The sequence below is a fragment of the Bubalus kerabau genome, chromosome 2 (genome assembly GCF_029407905.1).
Source record: "Bubalus kerabau isolate K-KA32 ecotype Philippines breed swamp buffalo chromosome 2, PCC_UOA_SB_1v2, whole genome shotgun sequence".
NCBI classification, from domain to species: Eukaryota; Metazoa; Chordata; class Mammalia; order Artiodactyla; family Bovidae; genus Bubalus; species Bubalus kerabau.
Window position 1 is genome coordinate 157,665,788 of NC_073625.1, and position 17,209 is coordinate 157,682,996.

Genomic DNA, 17,209 nt, shown 5'->3' on the forward strand with positions numbered 1-17,209 from the left:
AGATGTGCAATCTCTCCAGAAGTTGGAGAGAGCTGCTTAGAAGACAGAGGAAGGTGCCATGAGCTAAGAAATGCAAGTGGCCTCTGGAAGCTGGAAAAGTTGAGGAAATAATTTCTACCCTGCAGCCTCCAGAAGGAACAGAACCCTGCTGACAACTTGGTTTTAGACTTCTGGCTTCCAGAACTGTGAAAGAACGCATTTGTGTTGTTTTAAGGCACTAACTTCATGGCAGTTTATTGCAGGAGCAGTAGGAAATTACTACAGTATAAAATACCCAGCTTTGCCACGTCTCCTTCTAAATTACTTCCTGTTTTGAAATAGGACTGCAGAAAGTCCTGATGAAGACCTTAGGAAACATCTGGTGGACTCTGGAGCCCTCAGGCAAACATACACTTGCTTCTCTGGTTAAGGAATGATTCTGTGTTTTTATGGACTAAGATACCCAAGCCTCCTGATTTCTAAAAGATTGCTTTTGGAAAAACTGTATTTGAGTGTAATTGAAATCTTGAACTTCTTTAGAAATGAAAGATAAGCCATTATTGAGTGAGAAGTTGTATGCTAGACCATGAATTTCCCAACCCCACTTTCTATCTGAGCCTCCTTGAACAGTTTGCTTATTTTCTCTTTATCATAATGGAACAACTATGTTTTCCATTAAGATGAAAACCCTCTGTGATCAGATGAAGATATCTTCTGAGCATTTCCATTCTTTTCAGTAAGTGCAAAAACTCCGTAATGCAGAAGTGCTTATTCATATAGATGTAGAAAATGGAGAAGGAGTGAGTCAAACGGTCTATTTTCATCAAATGCCTCAGAGGAATTTTTGCTGGTTTTTGTTGAGAGAGAAGAGCATTCATTAAAGCCATGTTATTTACGCAGTTGATTTTTATAACAAGCTTGTTGCTGTGGTCTCAGGCCAAAGACACTATCAACAAAACCCCGTAACACAAAAACCAAGTTTAATGTGGAAATTAATTTCAAAGAAATGGAAAAGAGGGTGCCTTAATAGCATATGTTCTTCAGGGAAAAGCTCACTTTTCTTATATAAGAGCTCTGTCAAAGCAGATGGGCCTTCCAATAGATAACAAACTCATCATGGAGAACACTGCTTGGAATTTCCTGCGGTTAAGTCCCTTCAGGGACACTGTCTTGGAGGATGTTAATTACCAATACAGTAAACTTTTTCTGCTAATAAAACTAGTCACGCACAGTTGCTTTTACATTAAAACCTGCTAGATTAAAAGAATCTCTATAAGAACATATCAAAAGGCAAATAAATGATATTGCAAGCTGTTTTTCTATCTAGATACTCAAATGCTATTGAAACTTACATGTCAGAATTAACCTTTTTCATATTTCTTTAACCCAAAAGATTTCAACTGTCACCATTAAAACCTTTAGAGCATATTATCTCATAAGAGTTGCTACATATCAGCAGATGTATCCTCCATTATTCAAATAAATGGATCAGAACATTTAAAAATGTTTCAGAGCAATTTTTTCAAAGATTGGCTCAAAATTTTAAAATGTATTGTTTTCTTCTAAAACAGTAAGCATAACAATGGAATGCAGACAAGGGGACAGAGCATGTTTCTGTTATTAGGTAATCTTATGATTCTGTACTAAAAAGTCTAGAGCTACACTTGGAATTGTATCCAGCTCTGGATGGATAGAGGCTTTAGGTGAGAGTCATAATTGCAGCTGGGAATCAGAAAATGAAGTATAGGAGGAGGAACCATCCTAGAAATTAGAAGGCTGAGTTCTAGTAATGGTTTTCAAGTACCAGAGGACTTATGAAGCAGATACTTATAGCTATCTCAAGACCCGGGTTCAATCCCTGGATTGGGAAGATGCCCTGGAGAAGGGAATGGCTACCCACCCCAGAATTCTTCCCTGGAGAATTTCATAGACAGAGAAGCCTGGTAGGCTACAGTCCACGGGGTTGCAAAGAGTCAGACACGACTGAATAACTAACACTTTCATTTTCCTTTCAATTGAGGACAAACCAAGAAGCTTCCAATGCAGCTTGAAAGGAGGTGAATTGATCACAAGGAGGAATTTTCTCATGGTGAAGTATCTTTTTGACTTGGATCATTTAGCAGAAGAACAGTCAGGCCAGGAGAGCAGGTGCTGGGACCAGAATGGGAAAGACTCTCCTCCCCAGATATCAACAGGAGGTTGGGAGCCTCCGGCACGATATGGTGCTCCCCATCTTGCCTCACTGCTGTGCCCCTGCTTTCTTGCCTCTCAATTTTCTATTATCATTTGCAGCCTGACTTTTAGGGTCCAGACGACAGACAAGAATTCTAAGAGCCTTCACTTTATTGCTTCCTCAAGGATTTCAGAGCTTACTGAATGATTCTAATTCATAGAAAAATGAGCCAAAATTTTTTTTTTCTTGACTGCTGTGAAAGGAGATTACACAATATTTCTTCAGGGGCCTTTACAAGTAGTTGCTGCACAGTGCAAATTGGAAAAACAGGACAGATTTCTCATGAGAGCTGGACCAGATGGCCTGTGTGAGGACTCACAGAGTCCTCCCTAGTTGTCGATTCCAAGAAAAAAAAAATCACTGCTGGGCTTCTGTTTTGGTTTCCAATCTGAGTAACTGAAAATCAACCTGCAAGGAGGGTTTTTTTTTTTAATGTATTTTGATTCTGAGTCTCAGGAGCAAGTTTTCAAAGTAATCTCAAAGCATGGAGGAGAGTGAAGTATGTTCAGTGCTGAATGCCCTAAGGAGCATTTCATATCCAGGATTGACAAGTATTCCTGTCCTATCACCTGCGCCCAAGGGTTTGTAGATTTCTTTCTGAGACACCAGTTATTTAGAAACTGTGATAGCAAGCACACTGTCATCTGAAAGTTAATTTATGTTCAGCTTCAGAATTAGTATAAGTAGAGAGCTGCCGCGGGGGCATTCTGGGGTCCTCACAACTCTGCAGGAGACGAAGGAAGCTGGTCTGGCTCTTCGAATGCACAGCAGGGCTTTCCTTCTTCTAGAGACAAAAGCTTGAACTGCAGACTATGCACCCGTATAGAAAGGAATTGTCCCTTCTAGAAGTGTTTCATGCTCTGTGCTTCTTTCCTGTGTTAAAAAATGGGGCATGATCAAGGAGCTACCGTGTAGAAGCTAACAGAGCATAAGGAATCCTGCTCTTGGAGCCAGGACCTGAGTTTGACCTTGACCCTTTCATCAGCTCCTTGAGTAACTGTGATCAAGGAACTGGTCATTCTGCATAAAATGATGTGACTGAACTAGATGGAGTCTGAAGTTTCCTCAGTGACAACAACCACTGCTAATTCATTTATTTCTGTGATTATATAGGATTAAAAATTCTCAGTATTGAAGTTGAAATTTGAAAGACTTTTTTTGGCCTTAATCCTTCAGTCTCTATCACGCTTAGCTTCTAATTCTGAAAAGAGTGGAAAACTGGTCATAGAAATATTTTTAAGCACACAACATGATTAAAATTGCAGCATCAAATTATTTTTTATTATTTCTGATGACTCCCAAAATGGCTTTGAAATTCTTATAAGGAAATGGATGAATCAATACATGTGAATTCAGTTCTTCTCATAAAATGGTATTCTCTTTTTTTCAAAACAAAAGTTGTGAAACCTACTCAAAGAAACCAGGAGTCCTATACTTTGATCGATTCACTGGACCCAAGTCTCATCTGTTCATGAATTCATATAGTAATGACAAACTATGCATTTGATGAAATGAATTTAAAAAATCAAAGTGAAACTTATGAATCTGATTTCCCTTTTCAATGTAATGGAATTTTTTCTCCTCCTTCTCTCAGAACATTTCTCAAATTACCACAAGTGCAAATGTTTACAGAAATTTTTTAAAAAAAGAATTTCTATAATGAGTGCACGTCCAAAGAGGGTCATTGAATGGATTTAGGATTAAGGGCTCCAAATGTAGTAAGCCAACTGAAGATCTCAGCTAGAAGACAAGTTCTTTCTGGAAATACCTTGGGTAGATTCCTTTACTTGTGCATGTGTGTACACACATACACACACAGATCGTGCGTACATACATTTCCAGAGCTGCAGACCTGGAACTATGTTTGCCTACCAGTTGCAGGAGGCTCCCTCCCCTCCTACCATTTTCTCACCATCCCATGGATGCCAGACTTCTGGCTGATGCCTTGCAGAGGTGGAATAAACTCTATGAGACTGAATCAGCAACCAACTTTTAGGAAGGTTTCTCCACCTCCCCCATTTTCATCATTTTGCTTTGAGGAAGAGAGGAAAGCCCACACCCATGGGTATAAGTGAAAATGACAATGGCATCCTTTACCCGCTCCCCCAAAACGGCATTTTAAATATCCAAGCTGCTCTCTTCTCTGGACTAAAATCAAATATCTCTATTTGAAACAGCCACAGAGCTGGCACTTCTCCCCTTCCTCCTCTTCAGCCCACCTATTTCCTCCCACTTTTCCCCATACGGAAGCTCACAAGCATACACACACACTCACACACACTCAGTGCTTTTTACGTAATCAGCTGACAAGATTGATCTTTCACTTCAATTGCTTTGATTCAAAATCTGCCCACCATTCGTGGGAGGTAAAGAACTGTGGATGAGATGTGTGCTTTAATAAAGAGGCTAGAGGAGGAAGGGCCTGAGAAAGGCATCTGGTCCGAGCCTTTTTTATGTAGTCTTATTTTTATAGGAAAATAGAAAGTGCCTTGAAATTCAACATAAATTCTCTTGTTTCAAACTTACAACTCTTAGATTTTTTTTTTTTTTTTGGAACAGCTGCCAGATTAATTTCTTCTTAATAGAACTTTGTAACCAGACACCTTGTTCAAAAATCTGAAATGATTCTTCATTGCTGATGTTCCCCTTACATCCAACTCCTCTTTGCCTCTACAGGATGCCCTCTCACCACTTCCCTGTATGAACTCTCTGCCCTACTCCATTATTTCTCAGGACTCCACGCACAGCCTTTGGGACAGGCTGCTCCTCTGCTGCAGTCTATAAGATCTCATCCTCCTTTCTGCTCATCTTGGTATTTCTCCTTTCTCAACATCAAGCTTCCCTGATCTTTCTCATGAAACCTCTCCCTAACTCCTACAGCCTCTAATGAATGATGGCTCCTCAAACTATAGCAACAATTATTCTTTGTATCACTTAACATATGCAGCCTTTTCATGCAGGTATCTAGCCACATTGGGCCTCCCAGGTGATGTAGTGGTAAAGAATCTGTCTGCCAATGCAGGAGACACAGGTCCAATCCCTGGGTTGGGAAGATCCCCTGGAGGAGGAAATGCAACCCACCCCAGTATTCTTGCCTGGGAAATCCCAAAGACAGAGGAGCCTGGCAGGCTACAATCAATGGGGTCACAGAGAATTGGACATGACTGAGTACACACACCACACCACCATACTAAACTGGAAATACTCAAGAGAGGACCCTCACTCTGTATCCCCAGCATTTTACACAGTATCCTGCATGTGTGGTCATTCATTTTCAAAGTATTTATTGAGCAGTTATTATGTGCCAGGTGCCAGGTTAGACTCTGGGGTTATAGAGATGAGCCAGAGTCAAACCTCAAGCTGTTTACAGACTAATGGGGAAGATACAGATGCAAATGGATAATAACAACACTACATGATCAATAATTTCCATAACAGAAATAAGAATCAGATGCAGTGGACGCACTAAAGAACAAGTATTTAGTGCTGTACGGGGTGCAGCCAGGCAAGGTTTCACAAAGAAGGTTAGGCTAGAGCTGGGTCTTAGAGGATGCATGGTAGCTTGCCTAACTGTTCAAAGGAGGTAGGAGAATTCCAGGGGTAGAAGGACCAGCATGGAAAATGATACAGAGGCATAAAAAACCAAGAAGGTCCAGGGTACTATAAGGAATTGCTGTCTCGAGTAGGTACTTCTGATAAAAACAAGTTGTCAGAGATAAGAACAGAGTAGTGACTGTAAAGCATGCTGAATGCCAGACCATGAAGGATCTCAGGTACCATGCTAGGTAGCTGGGATTTTATCCCTTGAGCTACAGAATGGCAATGAAGAAATTTGGGAATAATTCTCTAATCTGAAGTTATCTATGATGACAACAACCCAATTGTCCTTCACTCAATGAATGGTTAAAAAAATTGTGAAACATCCTTACCATCAGCTACTACTCAGTAAGAAGGAATGAACTATTGATACACACAATCTGGATGAGTCTCAAGAGAGTTATGCAGAATGGAAAAAGCCAATGCCAAAATATTACAAACTGTATGATCCCATTTATATAATGTTCTTGAAACAACAAATTATAGAGGATCAGCGACTAGTGGATGCTAAGGATTAAGGACTGCAAAAGGGGATGGATGTGACTGTAAAGGGGTAGTATGAGGGAGCCTTGTGGTGATGAAGCAATTTTAATGCTTCATTGTGGTGGCAGTTACACAGACTTCTACATGTGGTTAATTGCACAGACATAGAAATACACACACATGAATACCTGATAACCAGTAAAATCTGAACAAATTCTGTGGATTGCAGTAATGTCAATCTACTAGTTTTGATGCTGTGCTACAGTTATACAAGATATTCTCAATGGAGAAAAATCATTTAGTTACATAAAAATTCCCTGTATTTTTTTTTGTGAATTTCTGTGATCTATAATTATTTGAATTAAAAAATTTAATAATGACCAAAAAAAAAAAAGGTAAAATGGATTGACTCCAAAAAAGGAGAAGTTTTATAGTGGAATTAAAGATTATTGCTCAGACAATTTCCTTCTTGTAAATAATTCTCTTAAGAATTTCAAAGCATGTTTTATGCAACTATATAACACAAAGTTATATTGGTACAAATGTATATGTTACAAATAATACTTTTTTCATGAAATTGGGTTCATGGACATTCAACTTGTTCTGGAACTAAAGTAAAAATTTTGGAATAGAGGAGTAGCTTATCAGCACAAATGTGCTTAAATATGAATAACAAAAGCTCTGAGATCACGTCCATCACTAGTAGCTGGATCATTCTAAAAAAAAAAAAAAAAATCTTAAAAAAAACACCCAATAAATCAATTAAACAAAAGCAACCAAAAAAAGCTGGCTTAATTCCTTTTCTGAGTGATTTGCCTTTCTTAGGATAAAAGGTTGATGTATGTATCTACCTCTATGTGATACCCATCACATGTATATATATCATGTAAACATCTATCATGTATACCTGCAGAGTGTATATCAAACTCTAACAGTGTGATGAACTCTAATATTAAAAATATATGCAAAACTAAGATAAAGGACCTCTTATGTATTAATAAGGCACAAGTATAAAAACGATAAGAAACACAATAGTCCTGTATTATCTACACACAAGATAGTTCCCAAGATAAATGTTAGATGGAATTTTGTTCTCTTGAACTTACAGTGACATTTGAATAGCAGATTGCTCTGGTGGATTTTTTTTCTCACCATCAGCCTTGAAACAATAGTTAATTTTATGCAAGATTCTTGCACAATGCTGATGTGAAGGTAAAAGTGGCTTTGAGTATTCTTGCAAAATTCAGATGCTTCATACAAGTGTATATTAATTCTTTCTAAAATCCCAAGTTCATAAGTTCCCGATTAACGTCAGGTTGGCAATGTCGGGATGGAAATTATAAGTTATGAGTTTTGCTTTAAAAGTCATAAGGTATTAAATGAGTAGAAATCTTCTACTCAGGGTTGTAAGTAGGTCCTCAATGGCCAGGTAGCCCCCTACAGCAAGGTTGGAACCTGAAAGAAGTCCCTGGGATGGCAAATAGATGGCAGATATGGGCACAGTGACTTGTGCCCCAAGATGCAACCATAACTGAGACAGTAACCTCAAAATGGACAAATAGGTTGGTTGAGGTCTGACTATGAACCCCCAAAATATGGCCTTCATAAAAACATCTTTTAGTAGAAAATTATTATGTATTTGTGAGTTTGCTTATTCATGGTCTGTTTTCGTAAGAATGCGAACCCCAAACCTTATCTGGTTTCTATACATTTGCGTACCCATTTCTAATAGGGTTCTTGCCACAGAACAGGTGCTCAGTAAATATTTGTTGATTAAATGGATATCTCTTCATTCCATAACATTTTTTTGACAATTACTGAGTGGTAGACACTTTAAAAATTCTGACCAATGCTATGAACCCTCTCCTCAAAAATATACACAAAGACAATATTTTTACTTTCTATAGGATTCATGGATCCCAGTTAAGTTGTGCCAATGGAAATCATTTTCAAGGATGAGAATATTATTATAAACACAATTAGCCACTGATTTTCCATTCTAGATCCTTCAGGCATTCTCCTGATTGTTTACCCAAGCCAATTACCTCCCCAAGTCTATGGCATTATTTTTTAAATTTTTTGCTACATTATTAGTAATAAATACTTTCTGCATGCACAATATATTTTAGTGACATCAATGCCAAAAAATATACCTAATAAAATATTTCTATCATTTTTATAAAGTATATTATAGTCTCTTTTCCTCCTGCTTCTGTCTTTCTATTCTTTCTTTCTCCAACCCTAAGGAAGTCTTAGTGTACATTTGGCATAATCTCCTGATCTCTTTTCTGAAAGGTCACTCTAAGTAGAATTTGAAAGACAAAGGAGTTAAGTCACACTCACACACACACAAAACCACCTGCCTGTCATAGATGGAACAATTCAGAATAAGAGGGGGAGTGGAAACCAGGTAATGTCCAGTCACCATAAACAGCAAATACTTCAAGTTGTCCTGAAGACTGCAGATGGCTAGCTTTTTGTCAGGAAAGAGCTGTCCCTAGTTGCTAGTAATGAAAGATGCCCAAGTGAATCTTATACACTGAGCTTCTGGTGTGTATTATCATTCAAACTGAGCTGAGCTATATTACCAGAAAAACCATAATGGAAATCTCCTGCTTTCGTAAGAGGAAACTCTTCCAATACACTAATTCACAAGCAACTACGAAACTCTGCCACAAGAAATGAAGGGTGTTACTATTTATCCCTTCTGGCTTACAAAAAGAGAGCTCAAGGTGCTGCTGAAGGCCACGGTTCAAATTACCTCTGCAGTCTGCTTTAACCCTGAGTGTACTGTTCCCAGGGGCCCTGCCCAAGAAGGCAGCAACTCATCTCCATCTCCATCAGAGCAGCTGAAGTGCACCCGGAGCAGCATCGTGGCCACGGGGCAGAGGTTGGGTGTGTGCCACAGAAGCAGCAATAGAAAATGCCAGTGCACTCAAGACTGCAGTCCTAGTTACCAACCTGTCATGGGGCCCCATTCTCCACCCTGGAAATATCAAAAAAAGCAGAGGTCCTCACACCAGTGATACTTCAAGAAGTTGTCTGGAGTTAGGCTACTTGCATTGTACCACAGTTGGGGCAAAGCGCTTTAGCTATAAATTTTTAGTCAGTCTACCCCATCAAATTCAAGGCTTTATTTCTTAATGGCTCAAAAATATACCAAAACAACAAGGCTTGCTGTTTTTTCAATGAGATTCCCTGTTAACTCTGCAAAGAAACTTTTTTCAAGGACAACTTTTATAGAAATTGGTTTGAATGCTTATTTCAGAATCCCCACAAGGAAAACCTAGTCTTAAGTGTTCACGGAAGTTATTTTAATTGCATTAAGTTCCTTTCATCCTAAAACCTGGTTCTTAACAAAGATGAAGGAAAGTTAAATATAAATAATGGACAAAGTCGTATCAGCAAACTAGAATCACCAAAGCCTTTGGAAAACACATCATAAGCTCTTCTCTACATCTGCAAAGACTTTCAGAGACAAAAACCACAGGAGTTTTAAAGAAAGAAAGTCAGAAAGATTCGGCACAAAACAAATACAATGAGGAGGCAAGAGTCACAGAATTGAATAATGAAATTTTCTACTTTTCAAATTTCAGTCATTCCCTATTAAAGAGAGCATCAACTATTACCAGGAAGATTTCCAGCTCTGGAAAGCAGCATAGAGGGAAGGGGAGATTAAAAATTTATGAAGAAATCAGTAATATTACAACAATTGACTTTTTCTCTATATTTCATAAGGTCTGCACTGTATTTCAAGAATAATTTGGGTTTAAGTATGTCAGTGTTCAAACTAACTTACCAGTATAGGTGTTTCTTCCCTGTAACAGAACTTCCTTAAAAGACTGCCCAGCATTTGTCAACTTGAGCTTTCAAAAGATAAATAAGAATACAGTACTAGATGGAAAACTATTTTTAATAGTATAATCACCGAAACTACAGTCTGTACCATAAAATAGGACAGGCACATTTGCTCTTGAAAAGCTACTCTAATCTCAATACCAGTTTTCAGCTGCTGTGTTATTCTCTGAAGACGAAATTCATACAGCTCCTAAGGTGTTCATAACACTTTAGACTATACAAAATGGGCCACAGTTTTTAAGTCCTATACATAATACAACACCACACAACCACCTTGGGTTTTCCACTTTCCTAAGGAAAGGCATGTTTCCTATTTTAAAGACACCTGAAAATTCTAAATTAAGCAGCCCACCAATAAGTAAGTCACTTTTCAAAACCGCTGAATTGTCTCCACTACACCTGTAATACAACACAGAAACCGGGGGCAGAGGGAATCTTATCAATACGTCCATACCTATATTTCATGCCAGTCTGCTTTGCAGTGGACTCTTTGAGAGAGATGTGATGCTGAGGGGTGAAGGTCCCTAGGCTGCGAGCGATGATAGCAACCGTGCGGAATTTGGCCCGGGCTGCGTTCACCACATTGGGGGCGGTGGAGCTCTGCTTGCTCAGAAGTCTGTCCTCACCATTCCGACTCTTCAAATTATGCTCGGTGCAGGCTATGGAGACTTGCATTGCTTCCCCGGGCACCGCACGGTCCCTCTCAGAACCCCAGAACACAGGCAGTCAGGAGAAATCGAGCAGTTGGGAGGGTCTGCTCGTCTTTTAACCCCTCCTTGCTCCCTCTTCCTCGGAATGCCGGCAGAGGAGTCCTCGCGGCTGACTTCCGAGTCCGGGAAAGTGGCAGGAGTGGCTGCGGTGCAGGACAGAGTCCCAGACACCAACAGAAGTAAACAGCCAGCCCTTAAGTTGTCACAGCAGCTGGAGCGCGGATCAGGATCGCAAATCTTCCCAGGCAGTAATCTCGCTTGATTAAACAGCCAAATCCATGTAGTCGGGAGGCTTGGGCAGACGCCTGGAGCTAAGCATTCGTGCTGACTGCACGCAGCCCTGGCAGAGGCCCGTCCGCCGTGTCTGAATGCGGGTTCGCCTCTGGGCGATGGCTCAAATCCACGCAGGCATACCGCAAGATGCGCCGCTAGCACCCTCTGGACCAAAGGCAGGATGCTCTACTGGCGCGTGGAGCATCCCAAGAAGCAGCTAATGGCAAGCCGCTCCCCAGGGACCGGTGCTCTCCATCCACTCAGGCTGTCAGCTCCCTCCCTGGCCCACTCCGGGAGGTCCTAGGAGCTCCTCAAGACCCCTCCCCATTCATTTTCAGGCAAAAGCCTGGGTCATTGAATCCCTACCCACACGGTTTGCGGCTGCATGGAGGAGCAGGAAGGTCCCTTTAAAGAGCTCCTTGCCTTTGTGTGCGAGGGGAAAGCAAGAATCACTTTCACCAGACTCTTGCTGTAATAGAAGCTGGAGGGCTGCTTTTCAAGAGGGACTCTGCCCAGACTCAGACCAAATTCTGCTGCAGCACAACAGTTGGAATGGGGGAAGGAAAGATGGGGGTGCTTATGCCAGAGAACATGCCAGTGAATTAACACGTGAATGCTCTGTGACTGGTTTGTTACAACACAGCTTGAAATCCCTGTTATTAGCCTTACCAGCATTTATTTCACATTTGCATATTATTTACTTCTTAAGCAAATTAGTTTGAAGCTTACTGAAAAGACAGTACAGACTTTTCAGTCAAGTAACCTAACTTGCTGCAAAATCTATTCTGGCTCACAAAGGAGGGTGAAGGATGGGAGAGGAGGCAGCAATTTAGTGCACCTAGAAGGGGGCTGCACTAGCTAAGCAGAAGGTCCAAGTCACCATCCAGAAAGGTCCAGGGCATGTGACTGGGACTATGACCAGCTGGTGAGGACAAGCATTATCTCCAGGTCAAGGGTAGGCAGCAAGGCATCTCCTGTCTTCTCTGAATGTTCCTATGAGGCAGAAATATTGCCTGGTTCAATATCAGATTCAAAGCAACTCCTCAGTAAATGTGATTGAACCAAACCAAGCAGCAGGGGGCTAATAATTTATCTGTTTGAAATGCATGGCAGTCAGAGCTTTTTTTTAGATAGATATGCTTACAATAAAACTGTGGGGCTTCCCTGGTGGTCCAGTGGTTAAGAACCCGCCTACCAATGCAGGGGACAAGGGTTAGATCTCTGATTCTGGAAGATCCCACATGCAGGGGAGCAAAAAGTCCTTGCACCAGAACTACTGAGCTCGCGTGCTGTGTAACACACCTGAAGTCCAAGTGCTCTAAAGCTGGTGTCTGCAACGAGAAGACTTGCAATGAGAAGCCCGTGTACTGCAACAAAGACCCAGTGCAACCAAAAATAAAATTTTTTTAAATTAAAAATTTTAAAGTTTTAAAATTAAAACTGCACCTTCTGCAAAATCAGCTCTCTAAAGGTGGTTCCCAACAGAAACTGCTGTCAAGAAAAAAGGAAGTGTTTAAATCAATGATATTTGTAAACACCATCTCCATATTAGGCATTAGAAAGAAATGTGGAGAAAAAAATGAAGCACTATCCTTCTCAAGGAACTGGGCAACCTGGATGGGAAGAATAAGGCAATAACCCTTAAAGAGATTAATTTAAAAAGTTTGAAAGAGTGGTACGGACAGCAAGTACACTAGAGTTAAGCAGGAGAGTGATTATAGGAGGCTAGAGAAAGTTTTTCATTTTGATTTATCCTGTACATTTGTAGTGAATCCCTATTATGCACCTGATTGTTTGTTGCTGGGATACAAAGATAGCCTAGATGCAGACTAGACCTCCAGAAGCCCAGGCAGCCCTCAAAGACTACAGAACTTTGCCTAGGACATGAATTTGATTAGCTGGAGAGGAATAAGTCTGTCTTCCCAGAGACTGGCTGGGGTGAGGAGAACATACACTCTGGCTGTGTCAATGTGACATATATATATATATATATATATATATGTATGTATATATATAGCAATTCTGACTACTTCTTCCCAAATTAAGTTGTATGAATGAAATTTTCAAATAGAATACATACCTATTTTGAATTTCATTCCAGAGATGAATCATAATGAATCAAATCATAACATTTTATAACCTGCATATAAGGTTTAAATGACAATGTGGAATCTCATCCTCTACCCTTCATGCTCTTCCCCCTCCTTATTTAACAAAATAAATATAGTGCCTACCGTTTAGTGGTTGGGAAGTGACTTTAGGAAGAGGTAAGTATTGTGGAAAGGGACAAATGAACCTAGGCTGCCTTCTTTTTACCCTCAGCTGCAGGGAAGTAGCTCCTGAAGCAAAATTTTGTTCCCTGGAATAAATAACAATGGGCAGAGAGGAAGCAGATCATTAGAACTTTTCTTTTTTTCACAGTAAGCTGGCTCATCGGGAATAACCAATGTGAATCAGGAAAAGAGTCAAAGTGAGAAGAGGAAGTAGTAGGAGGAATCAGAAAGAACAGCTCAGAAAAGGAGGGAGAGGCAGAATAAAGCAGCCTGGGAAGCAAGACAGAGGAACATGGTGATCACCACAGAGGGATCAGGAGCCAGTGGCTCCAGCTTGGGCACAGGCTGAGGGGGAAAAGGTATGGGAAGGCAGCTCAGGACTGAGGTAAGAGAGCTGCCCGTTCTTAGGGAGGAGGAACAGTGTGTTAGGGTGTGTGAGGTCTGGACACTGTTAACTGAGTGGCTTTCAGGTTTGCCAAGAACTAGCAGAGCAACGCCTGAAAGCATAACCAAAACCAGAACAGGGACTAGGTTATCAGAATAAAACATGCAAGGCAGAGAGAGCGCTTATGAGTCACTTATTTATCCCCCAGAGGACAAAGCAAGGTGCCTTGTTCAGAGCAGGCCTTCCATAAATATTAATAATCGAGAGAAGATGATAAGGAAGCTAAGTGAGAAAGAAGGGAAGAAAGGAGAAAGAGAGGGGTATGGGGAAAATGCCAAAATTTTCTATAAACTTGAATCCTTAAAAAAAAAAAGAGAAAGCCCTGCATATTCTAGTTTTACACAGCCTGCTCACTTGAAAGGCACCAATAACTGCCCCACATTCATGTCTGTGCCTCTTGTGTGTTGACAACTGTCCGCCTTTAGTACCTGCCTCAAAGAGAATCAGAGGACCAAGGCCAGAGGGATGCTCACAGTGCTAGCCTCTTTCTGGTTGCCTGCAGTGAGCCTTTCCAGATCTAATGCTACATGGGCTTTCTGGCAGCCAGCCAGCAGCCTGGTGACATACCCCTAGCTGTGCTCACCCTTCCCAGCATTAGTGGGGCAGTTGGTCTCAGAGGCCCGGAAATTAGATAATGGTTGCTGGGAGAATGCTCTTTCCTCATAAGTCGGTGCTAATGGGTCACATGCTAATTGAGCTGGGAAAATTAGATTTCAAATGTGTACCTTTCCATGTCACACAATCAGATCACAGGATTCTCACTATTATTATTTCAGGTTCAAATAAGACACACAAATGGTGATGTAGATATATATGTAGCTATAGATGTATCTACTGCTATTGGGTCCCCCCACCCAAACTCATATGTTAAAGTCCTAACCCCAAATAAGTACCTCAGAATGTGACTATGTTAGAGATTAGTTCTTTAGAGAAGCAACTGAGGTAAAATGAGGTCATGAGGGTGGGCCCTAATCCAATCTGACTGGTGTTCTTATAAGAAAAGGAGATCAAGACACACACAGAGAGAAGATCATGTGAAGACCTAGAGAAAGAATCCACCTGCAAGTCAAATAGAGAGGCCTCAGAAACCTGCCCTGCTGATACTTTGATCTTGGACTTCTAGCCTCTAGAATTGTGAAAAAATAGATTTCTGTTGTTTCAGTCACCCAATCTATGGTATTTTGTTATGGCAGTCCTAACAAACTAATACAGCTGTTAATATTGTTTTTATTTTAATTTTTATATTATTGGTCAAGAGAAACTATTGGAATTCTCTGAAGAAATGCTCCTAAAAGTCATTAAAAGACCATGATGGATATCATTATCATGCCACTCCACAATTCTAAGCAAATATACAAATGTACTCCAAGGAAGAGCTCCAAATACAATCCATTTATTCCTTTCCACCAAGTCATGAAGCCTCTGCATGGTGCTCTTGATACAAAGAGGTAGTGGTCTTCAAGACACTTTTAGTACTTGTTCTTAATGATCTCCTTATTTGGTGAACTCACCCTATTAAGACTTTGCTTTATTCTGGGCATCTGTAATCCATAACCTCAGAAATGTCATGAGGCAATGGAGAGAAGCCTGCACTGGTAGGCCTAGCCCTGGTTGCAAACCCAGCTCTGTCACTTTGCCTGTGACTTTGGATGTCTTTATCCCTTTCTATGCCTCTGTTCTTTCACCTGAAATAGAAGAGGGATATGCATCTACTTCCAAGACCCTCTCTTGTGCTATAAGATTCCATGAGGTTCTTTTACAGAGAGATGTGAAGGTTGCAAAATTACATAGAGTCAAATTATCACTTATTCAGCAACTCTGCCTGGGTCTTAGCTGGTCTGTATTCATTACCTGATATTTGGGATTCTATACTGTTTATGTCAAAGAGTCACTGGGTCATGGTGAGAGAACTGGTTGGGAAGAGACCACAGGCTGTTTAACTCGCATCCTATCTTCTCATGCTCATGCATAGCGTCTTTCTGGTAACATGGAAGGACTCTAGGATATGGGATCAGTGGGAGCTGGGTGTGAATCCCAGCTCCGCTGTGCCCCTTCCTTCTCATATGTCACTGAGTGGGACTTTTAACCTCCCCGTGTCTCTATCCTTATAGAAAACTAGGTGCCCAAACATGCCTCTTAAAATGACTGTGGGAATGGCATGAAACAGTGCTTGAACCACAGCAGACACTTGATATCTCAGTATCCATCTCCATTTATTAATAGCAAGGTTATTGGGAAGTCATTAATCTCCTCACAAACAAGCTTACCCAGAGACCCCAGCAATCACCAATATCAGTGACACTCACACAGCACTTCCTATGTCCCAGGAACTCTTAGGAACACTTCAGATATATTAGTTTACTCAATCCTCACATAATCCCAAAGGGAGATGCCATGTCATCAACTCCAATCTACAGGGGACAAAATGGAAGACACAGAGAAGTTAAACAACTTGCCTAAGGTGACACAAGCTAAAAACTGAGATCTGGGATTTACCTCGGGGTACCTGCCTCCAGAGACTTGGCTCTTAACCACTGTGCATACTACTCCTCACTGCAAGGACTTCCTGTGAGAAAGGATTGAAATAGTGCCATTTTATGACTACAATTTGAAGGAAGTCCTAGTCTTATTATGAGTGAGGGAAAGAAATTCAATAGCGAAAGTCTAAAAATTTCAGAACAGTTAAATAAGCCATGCCTGGTAGCTTTTGAGTATACTGTTTAATCAACCTTTCCAAATACTTCATAATACATTATTCTTATTATGCAAGCAAAAAACTTTTTCCCAATTACCTGGCAAATTTTTGATTGATTCGATTTCCCACAGATAAAGTCAGAGCCAAATGCCTTGTGCTCAGTCTGCTTAGAACTTATGCTTTATATTCCATTGGAAACCACAGCCCACAGGAGCCAGGAAACATTTGAGTATGCAGCCAGGCAAAACTGGATTCATTCAAAACAGAAAAGAATCTGCTAATATGTGAAGAATCTTAAACATGCAAATGTACAGATGGCAAGCCACTTTATGTGCCTATTATTTGTGATTAAAACTGGAATTGTTAGGATGTAAGTTTCCTATTTATCGGAAATACTTAACACGTGGGTTTAAAGAACAAATTATTACATTCTGACAAGTTGAACCAACCATGAAAATTAGCATGGGCCCACATTTGCATAGGCACAGGTTTTAGAATAATAAGTAAAATTGAAAGGACAAACTGAAAACACTCAAGGCTATGCTAAATAGAAGAAACTTCCAGATGTCTACCCTTCTGCTTCCCTGGAAGAAAAGTTTCAACAGAGAACCCCTACTAGGACCCCTATAAGCGTTCTCAAACCCCCAGCCACAAGTTCAAAAC

The 17,209-nt window shown here is 40.5% G+C and overlaps 1 protein-coding gene across 2 annotated transcripts in view; it reads right to left on the reverse strand.

The window, feature by feature from the left end:
• The window catches only part of KCNAB1 (potassium voltage-gated channel subfamily A regulatory beta subunit 1), a 439,216-nt gene that overhangs the window by 278,018 nt on the left and 143,989 nt on the right, over positions 1-17,209 (reverse strand). The window contains exons 1-3 of one of the 2 annotated variants that reach the window (XM_055569254.1): positions 12,580-12,621; positions 12,436-12,464; positions 10,605-12,126 (exon numbers count right to left, since the gene is read on the reverse strand). The exons of the other annotated variant lie outside the window; for it this stretch is intronic. Of the exons in view, the coding sequence (XP_055425229.1) occupies positions 10,605-10,825 (221 nt within the window). The 5' untranslated portion in view covers positions 10,826-12,126; positions 12,436-12,464; positions 12,580-12,621. Of the gene's footprint in view, positions 1-10,604; positions 12,127-12,435; positions 12,465-12,579; positions 12,622-17,209 lie in introns of those variants that run through there. 2 annotated transcript variants of the gene reach the window in all.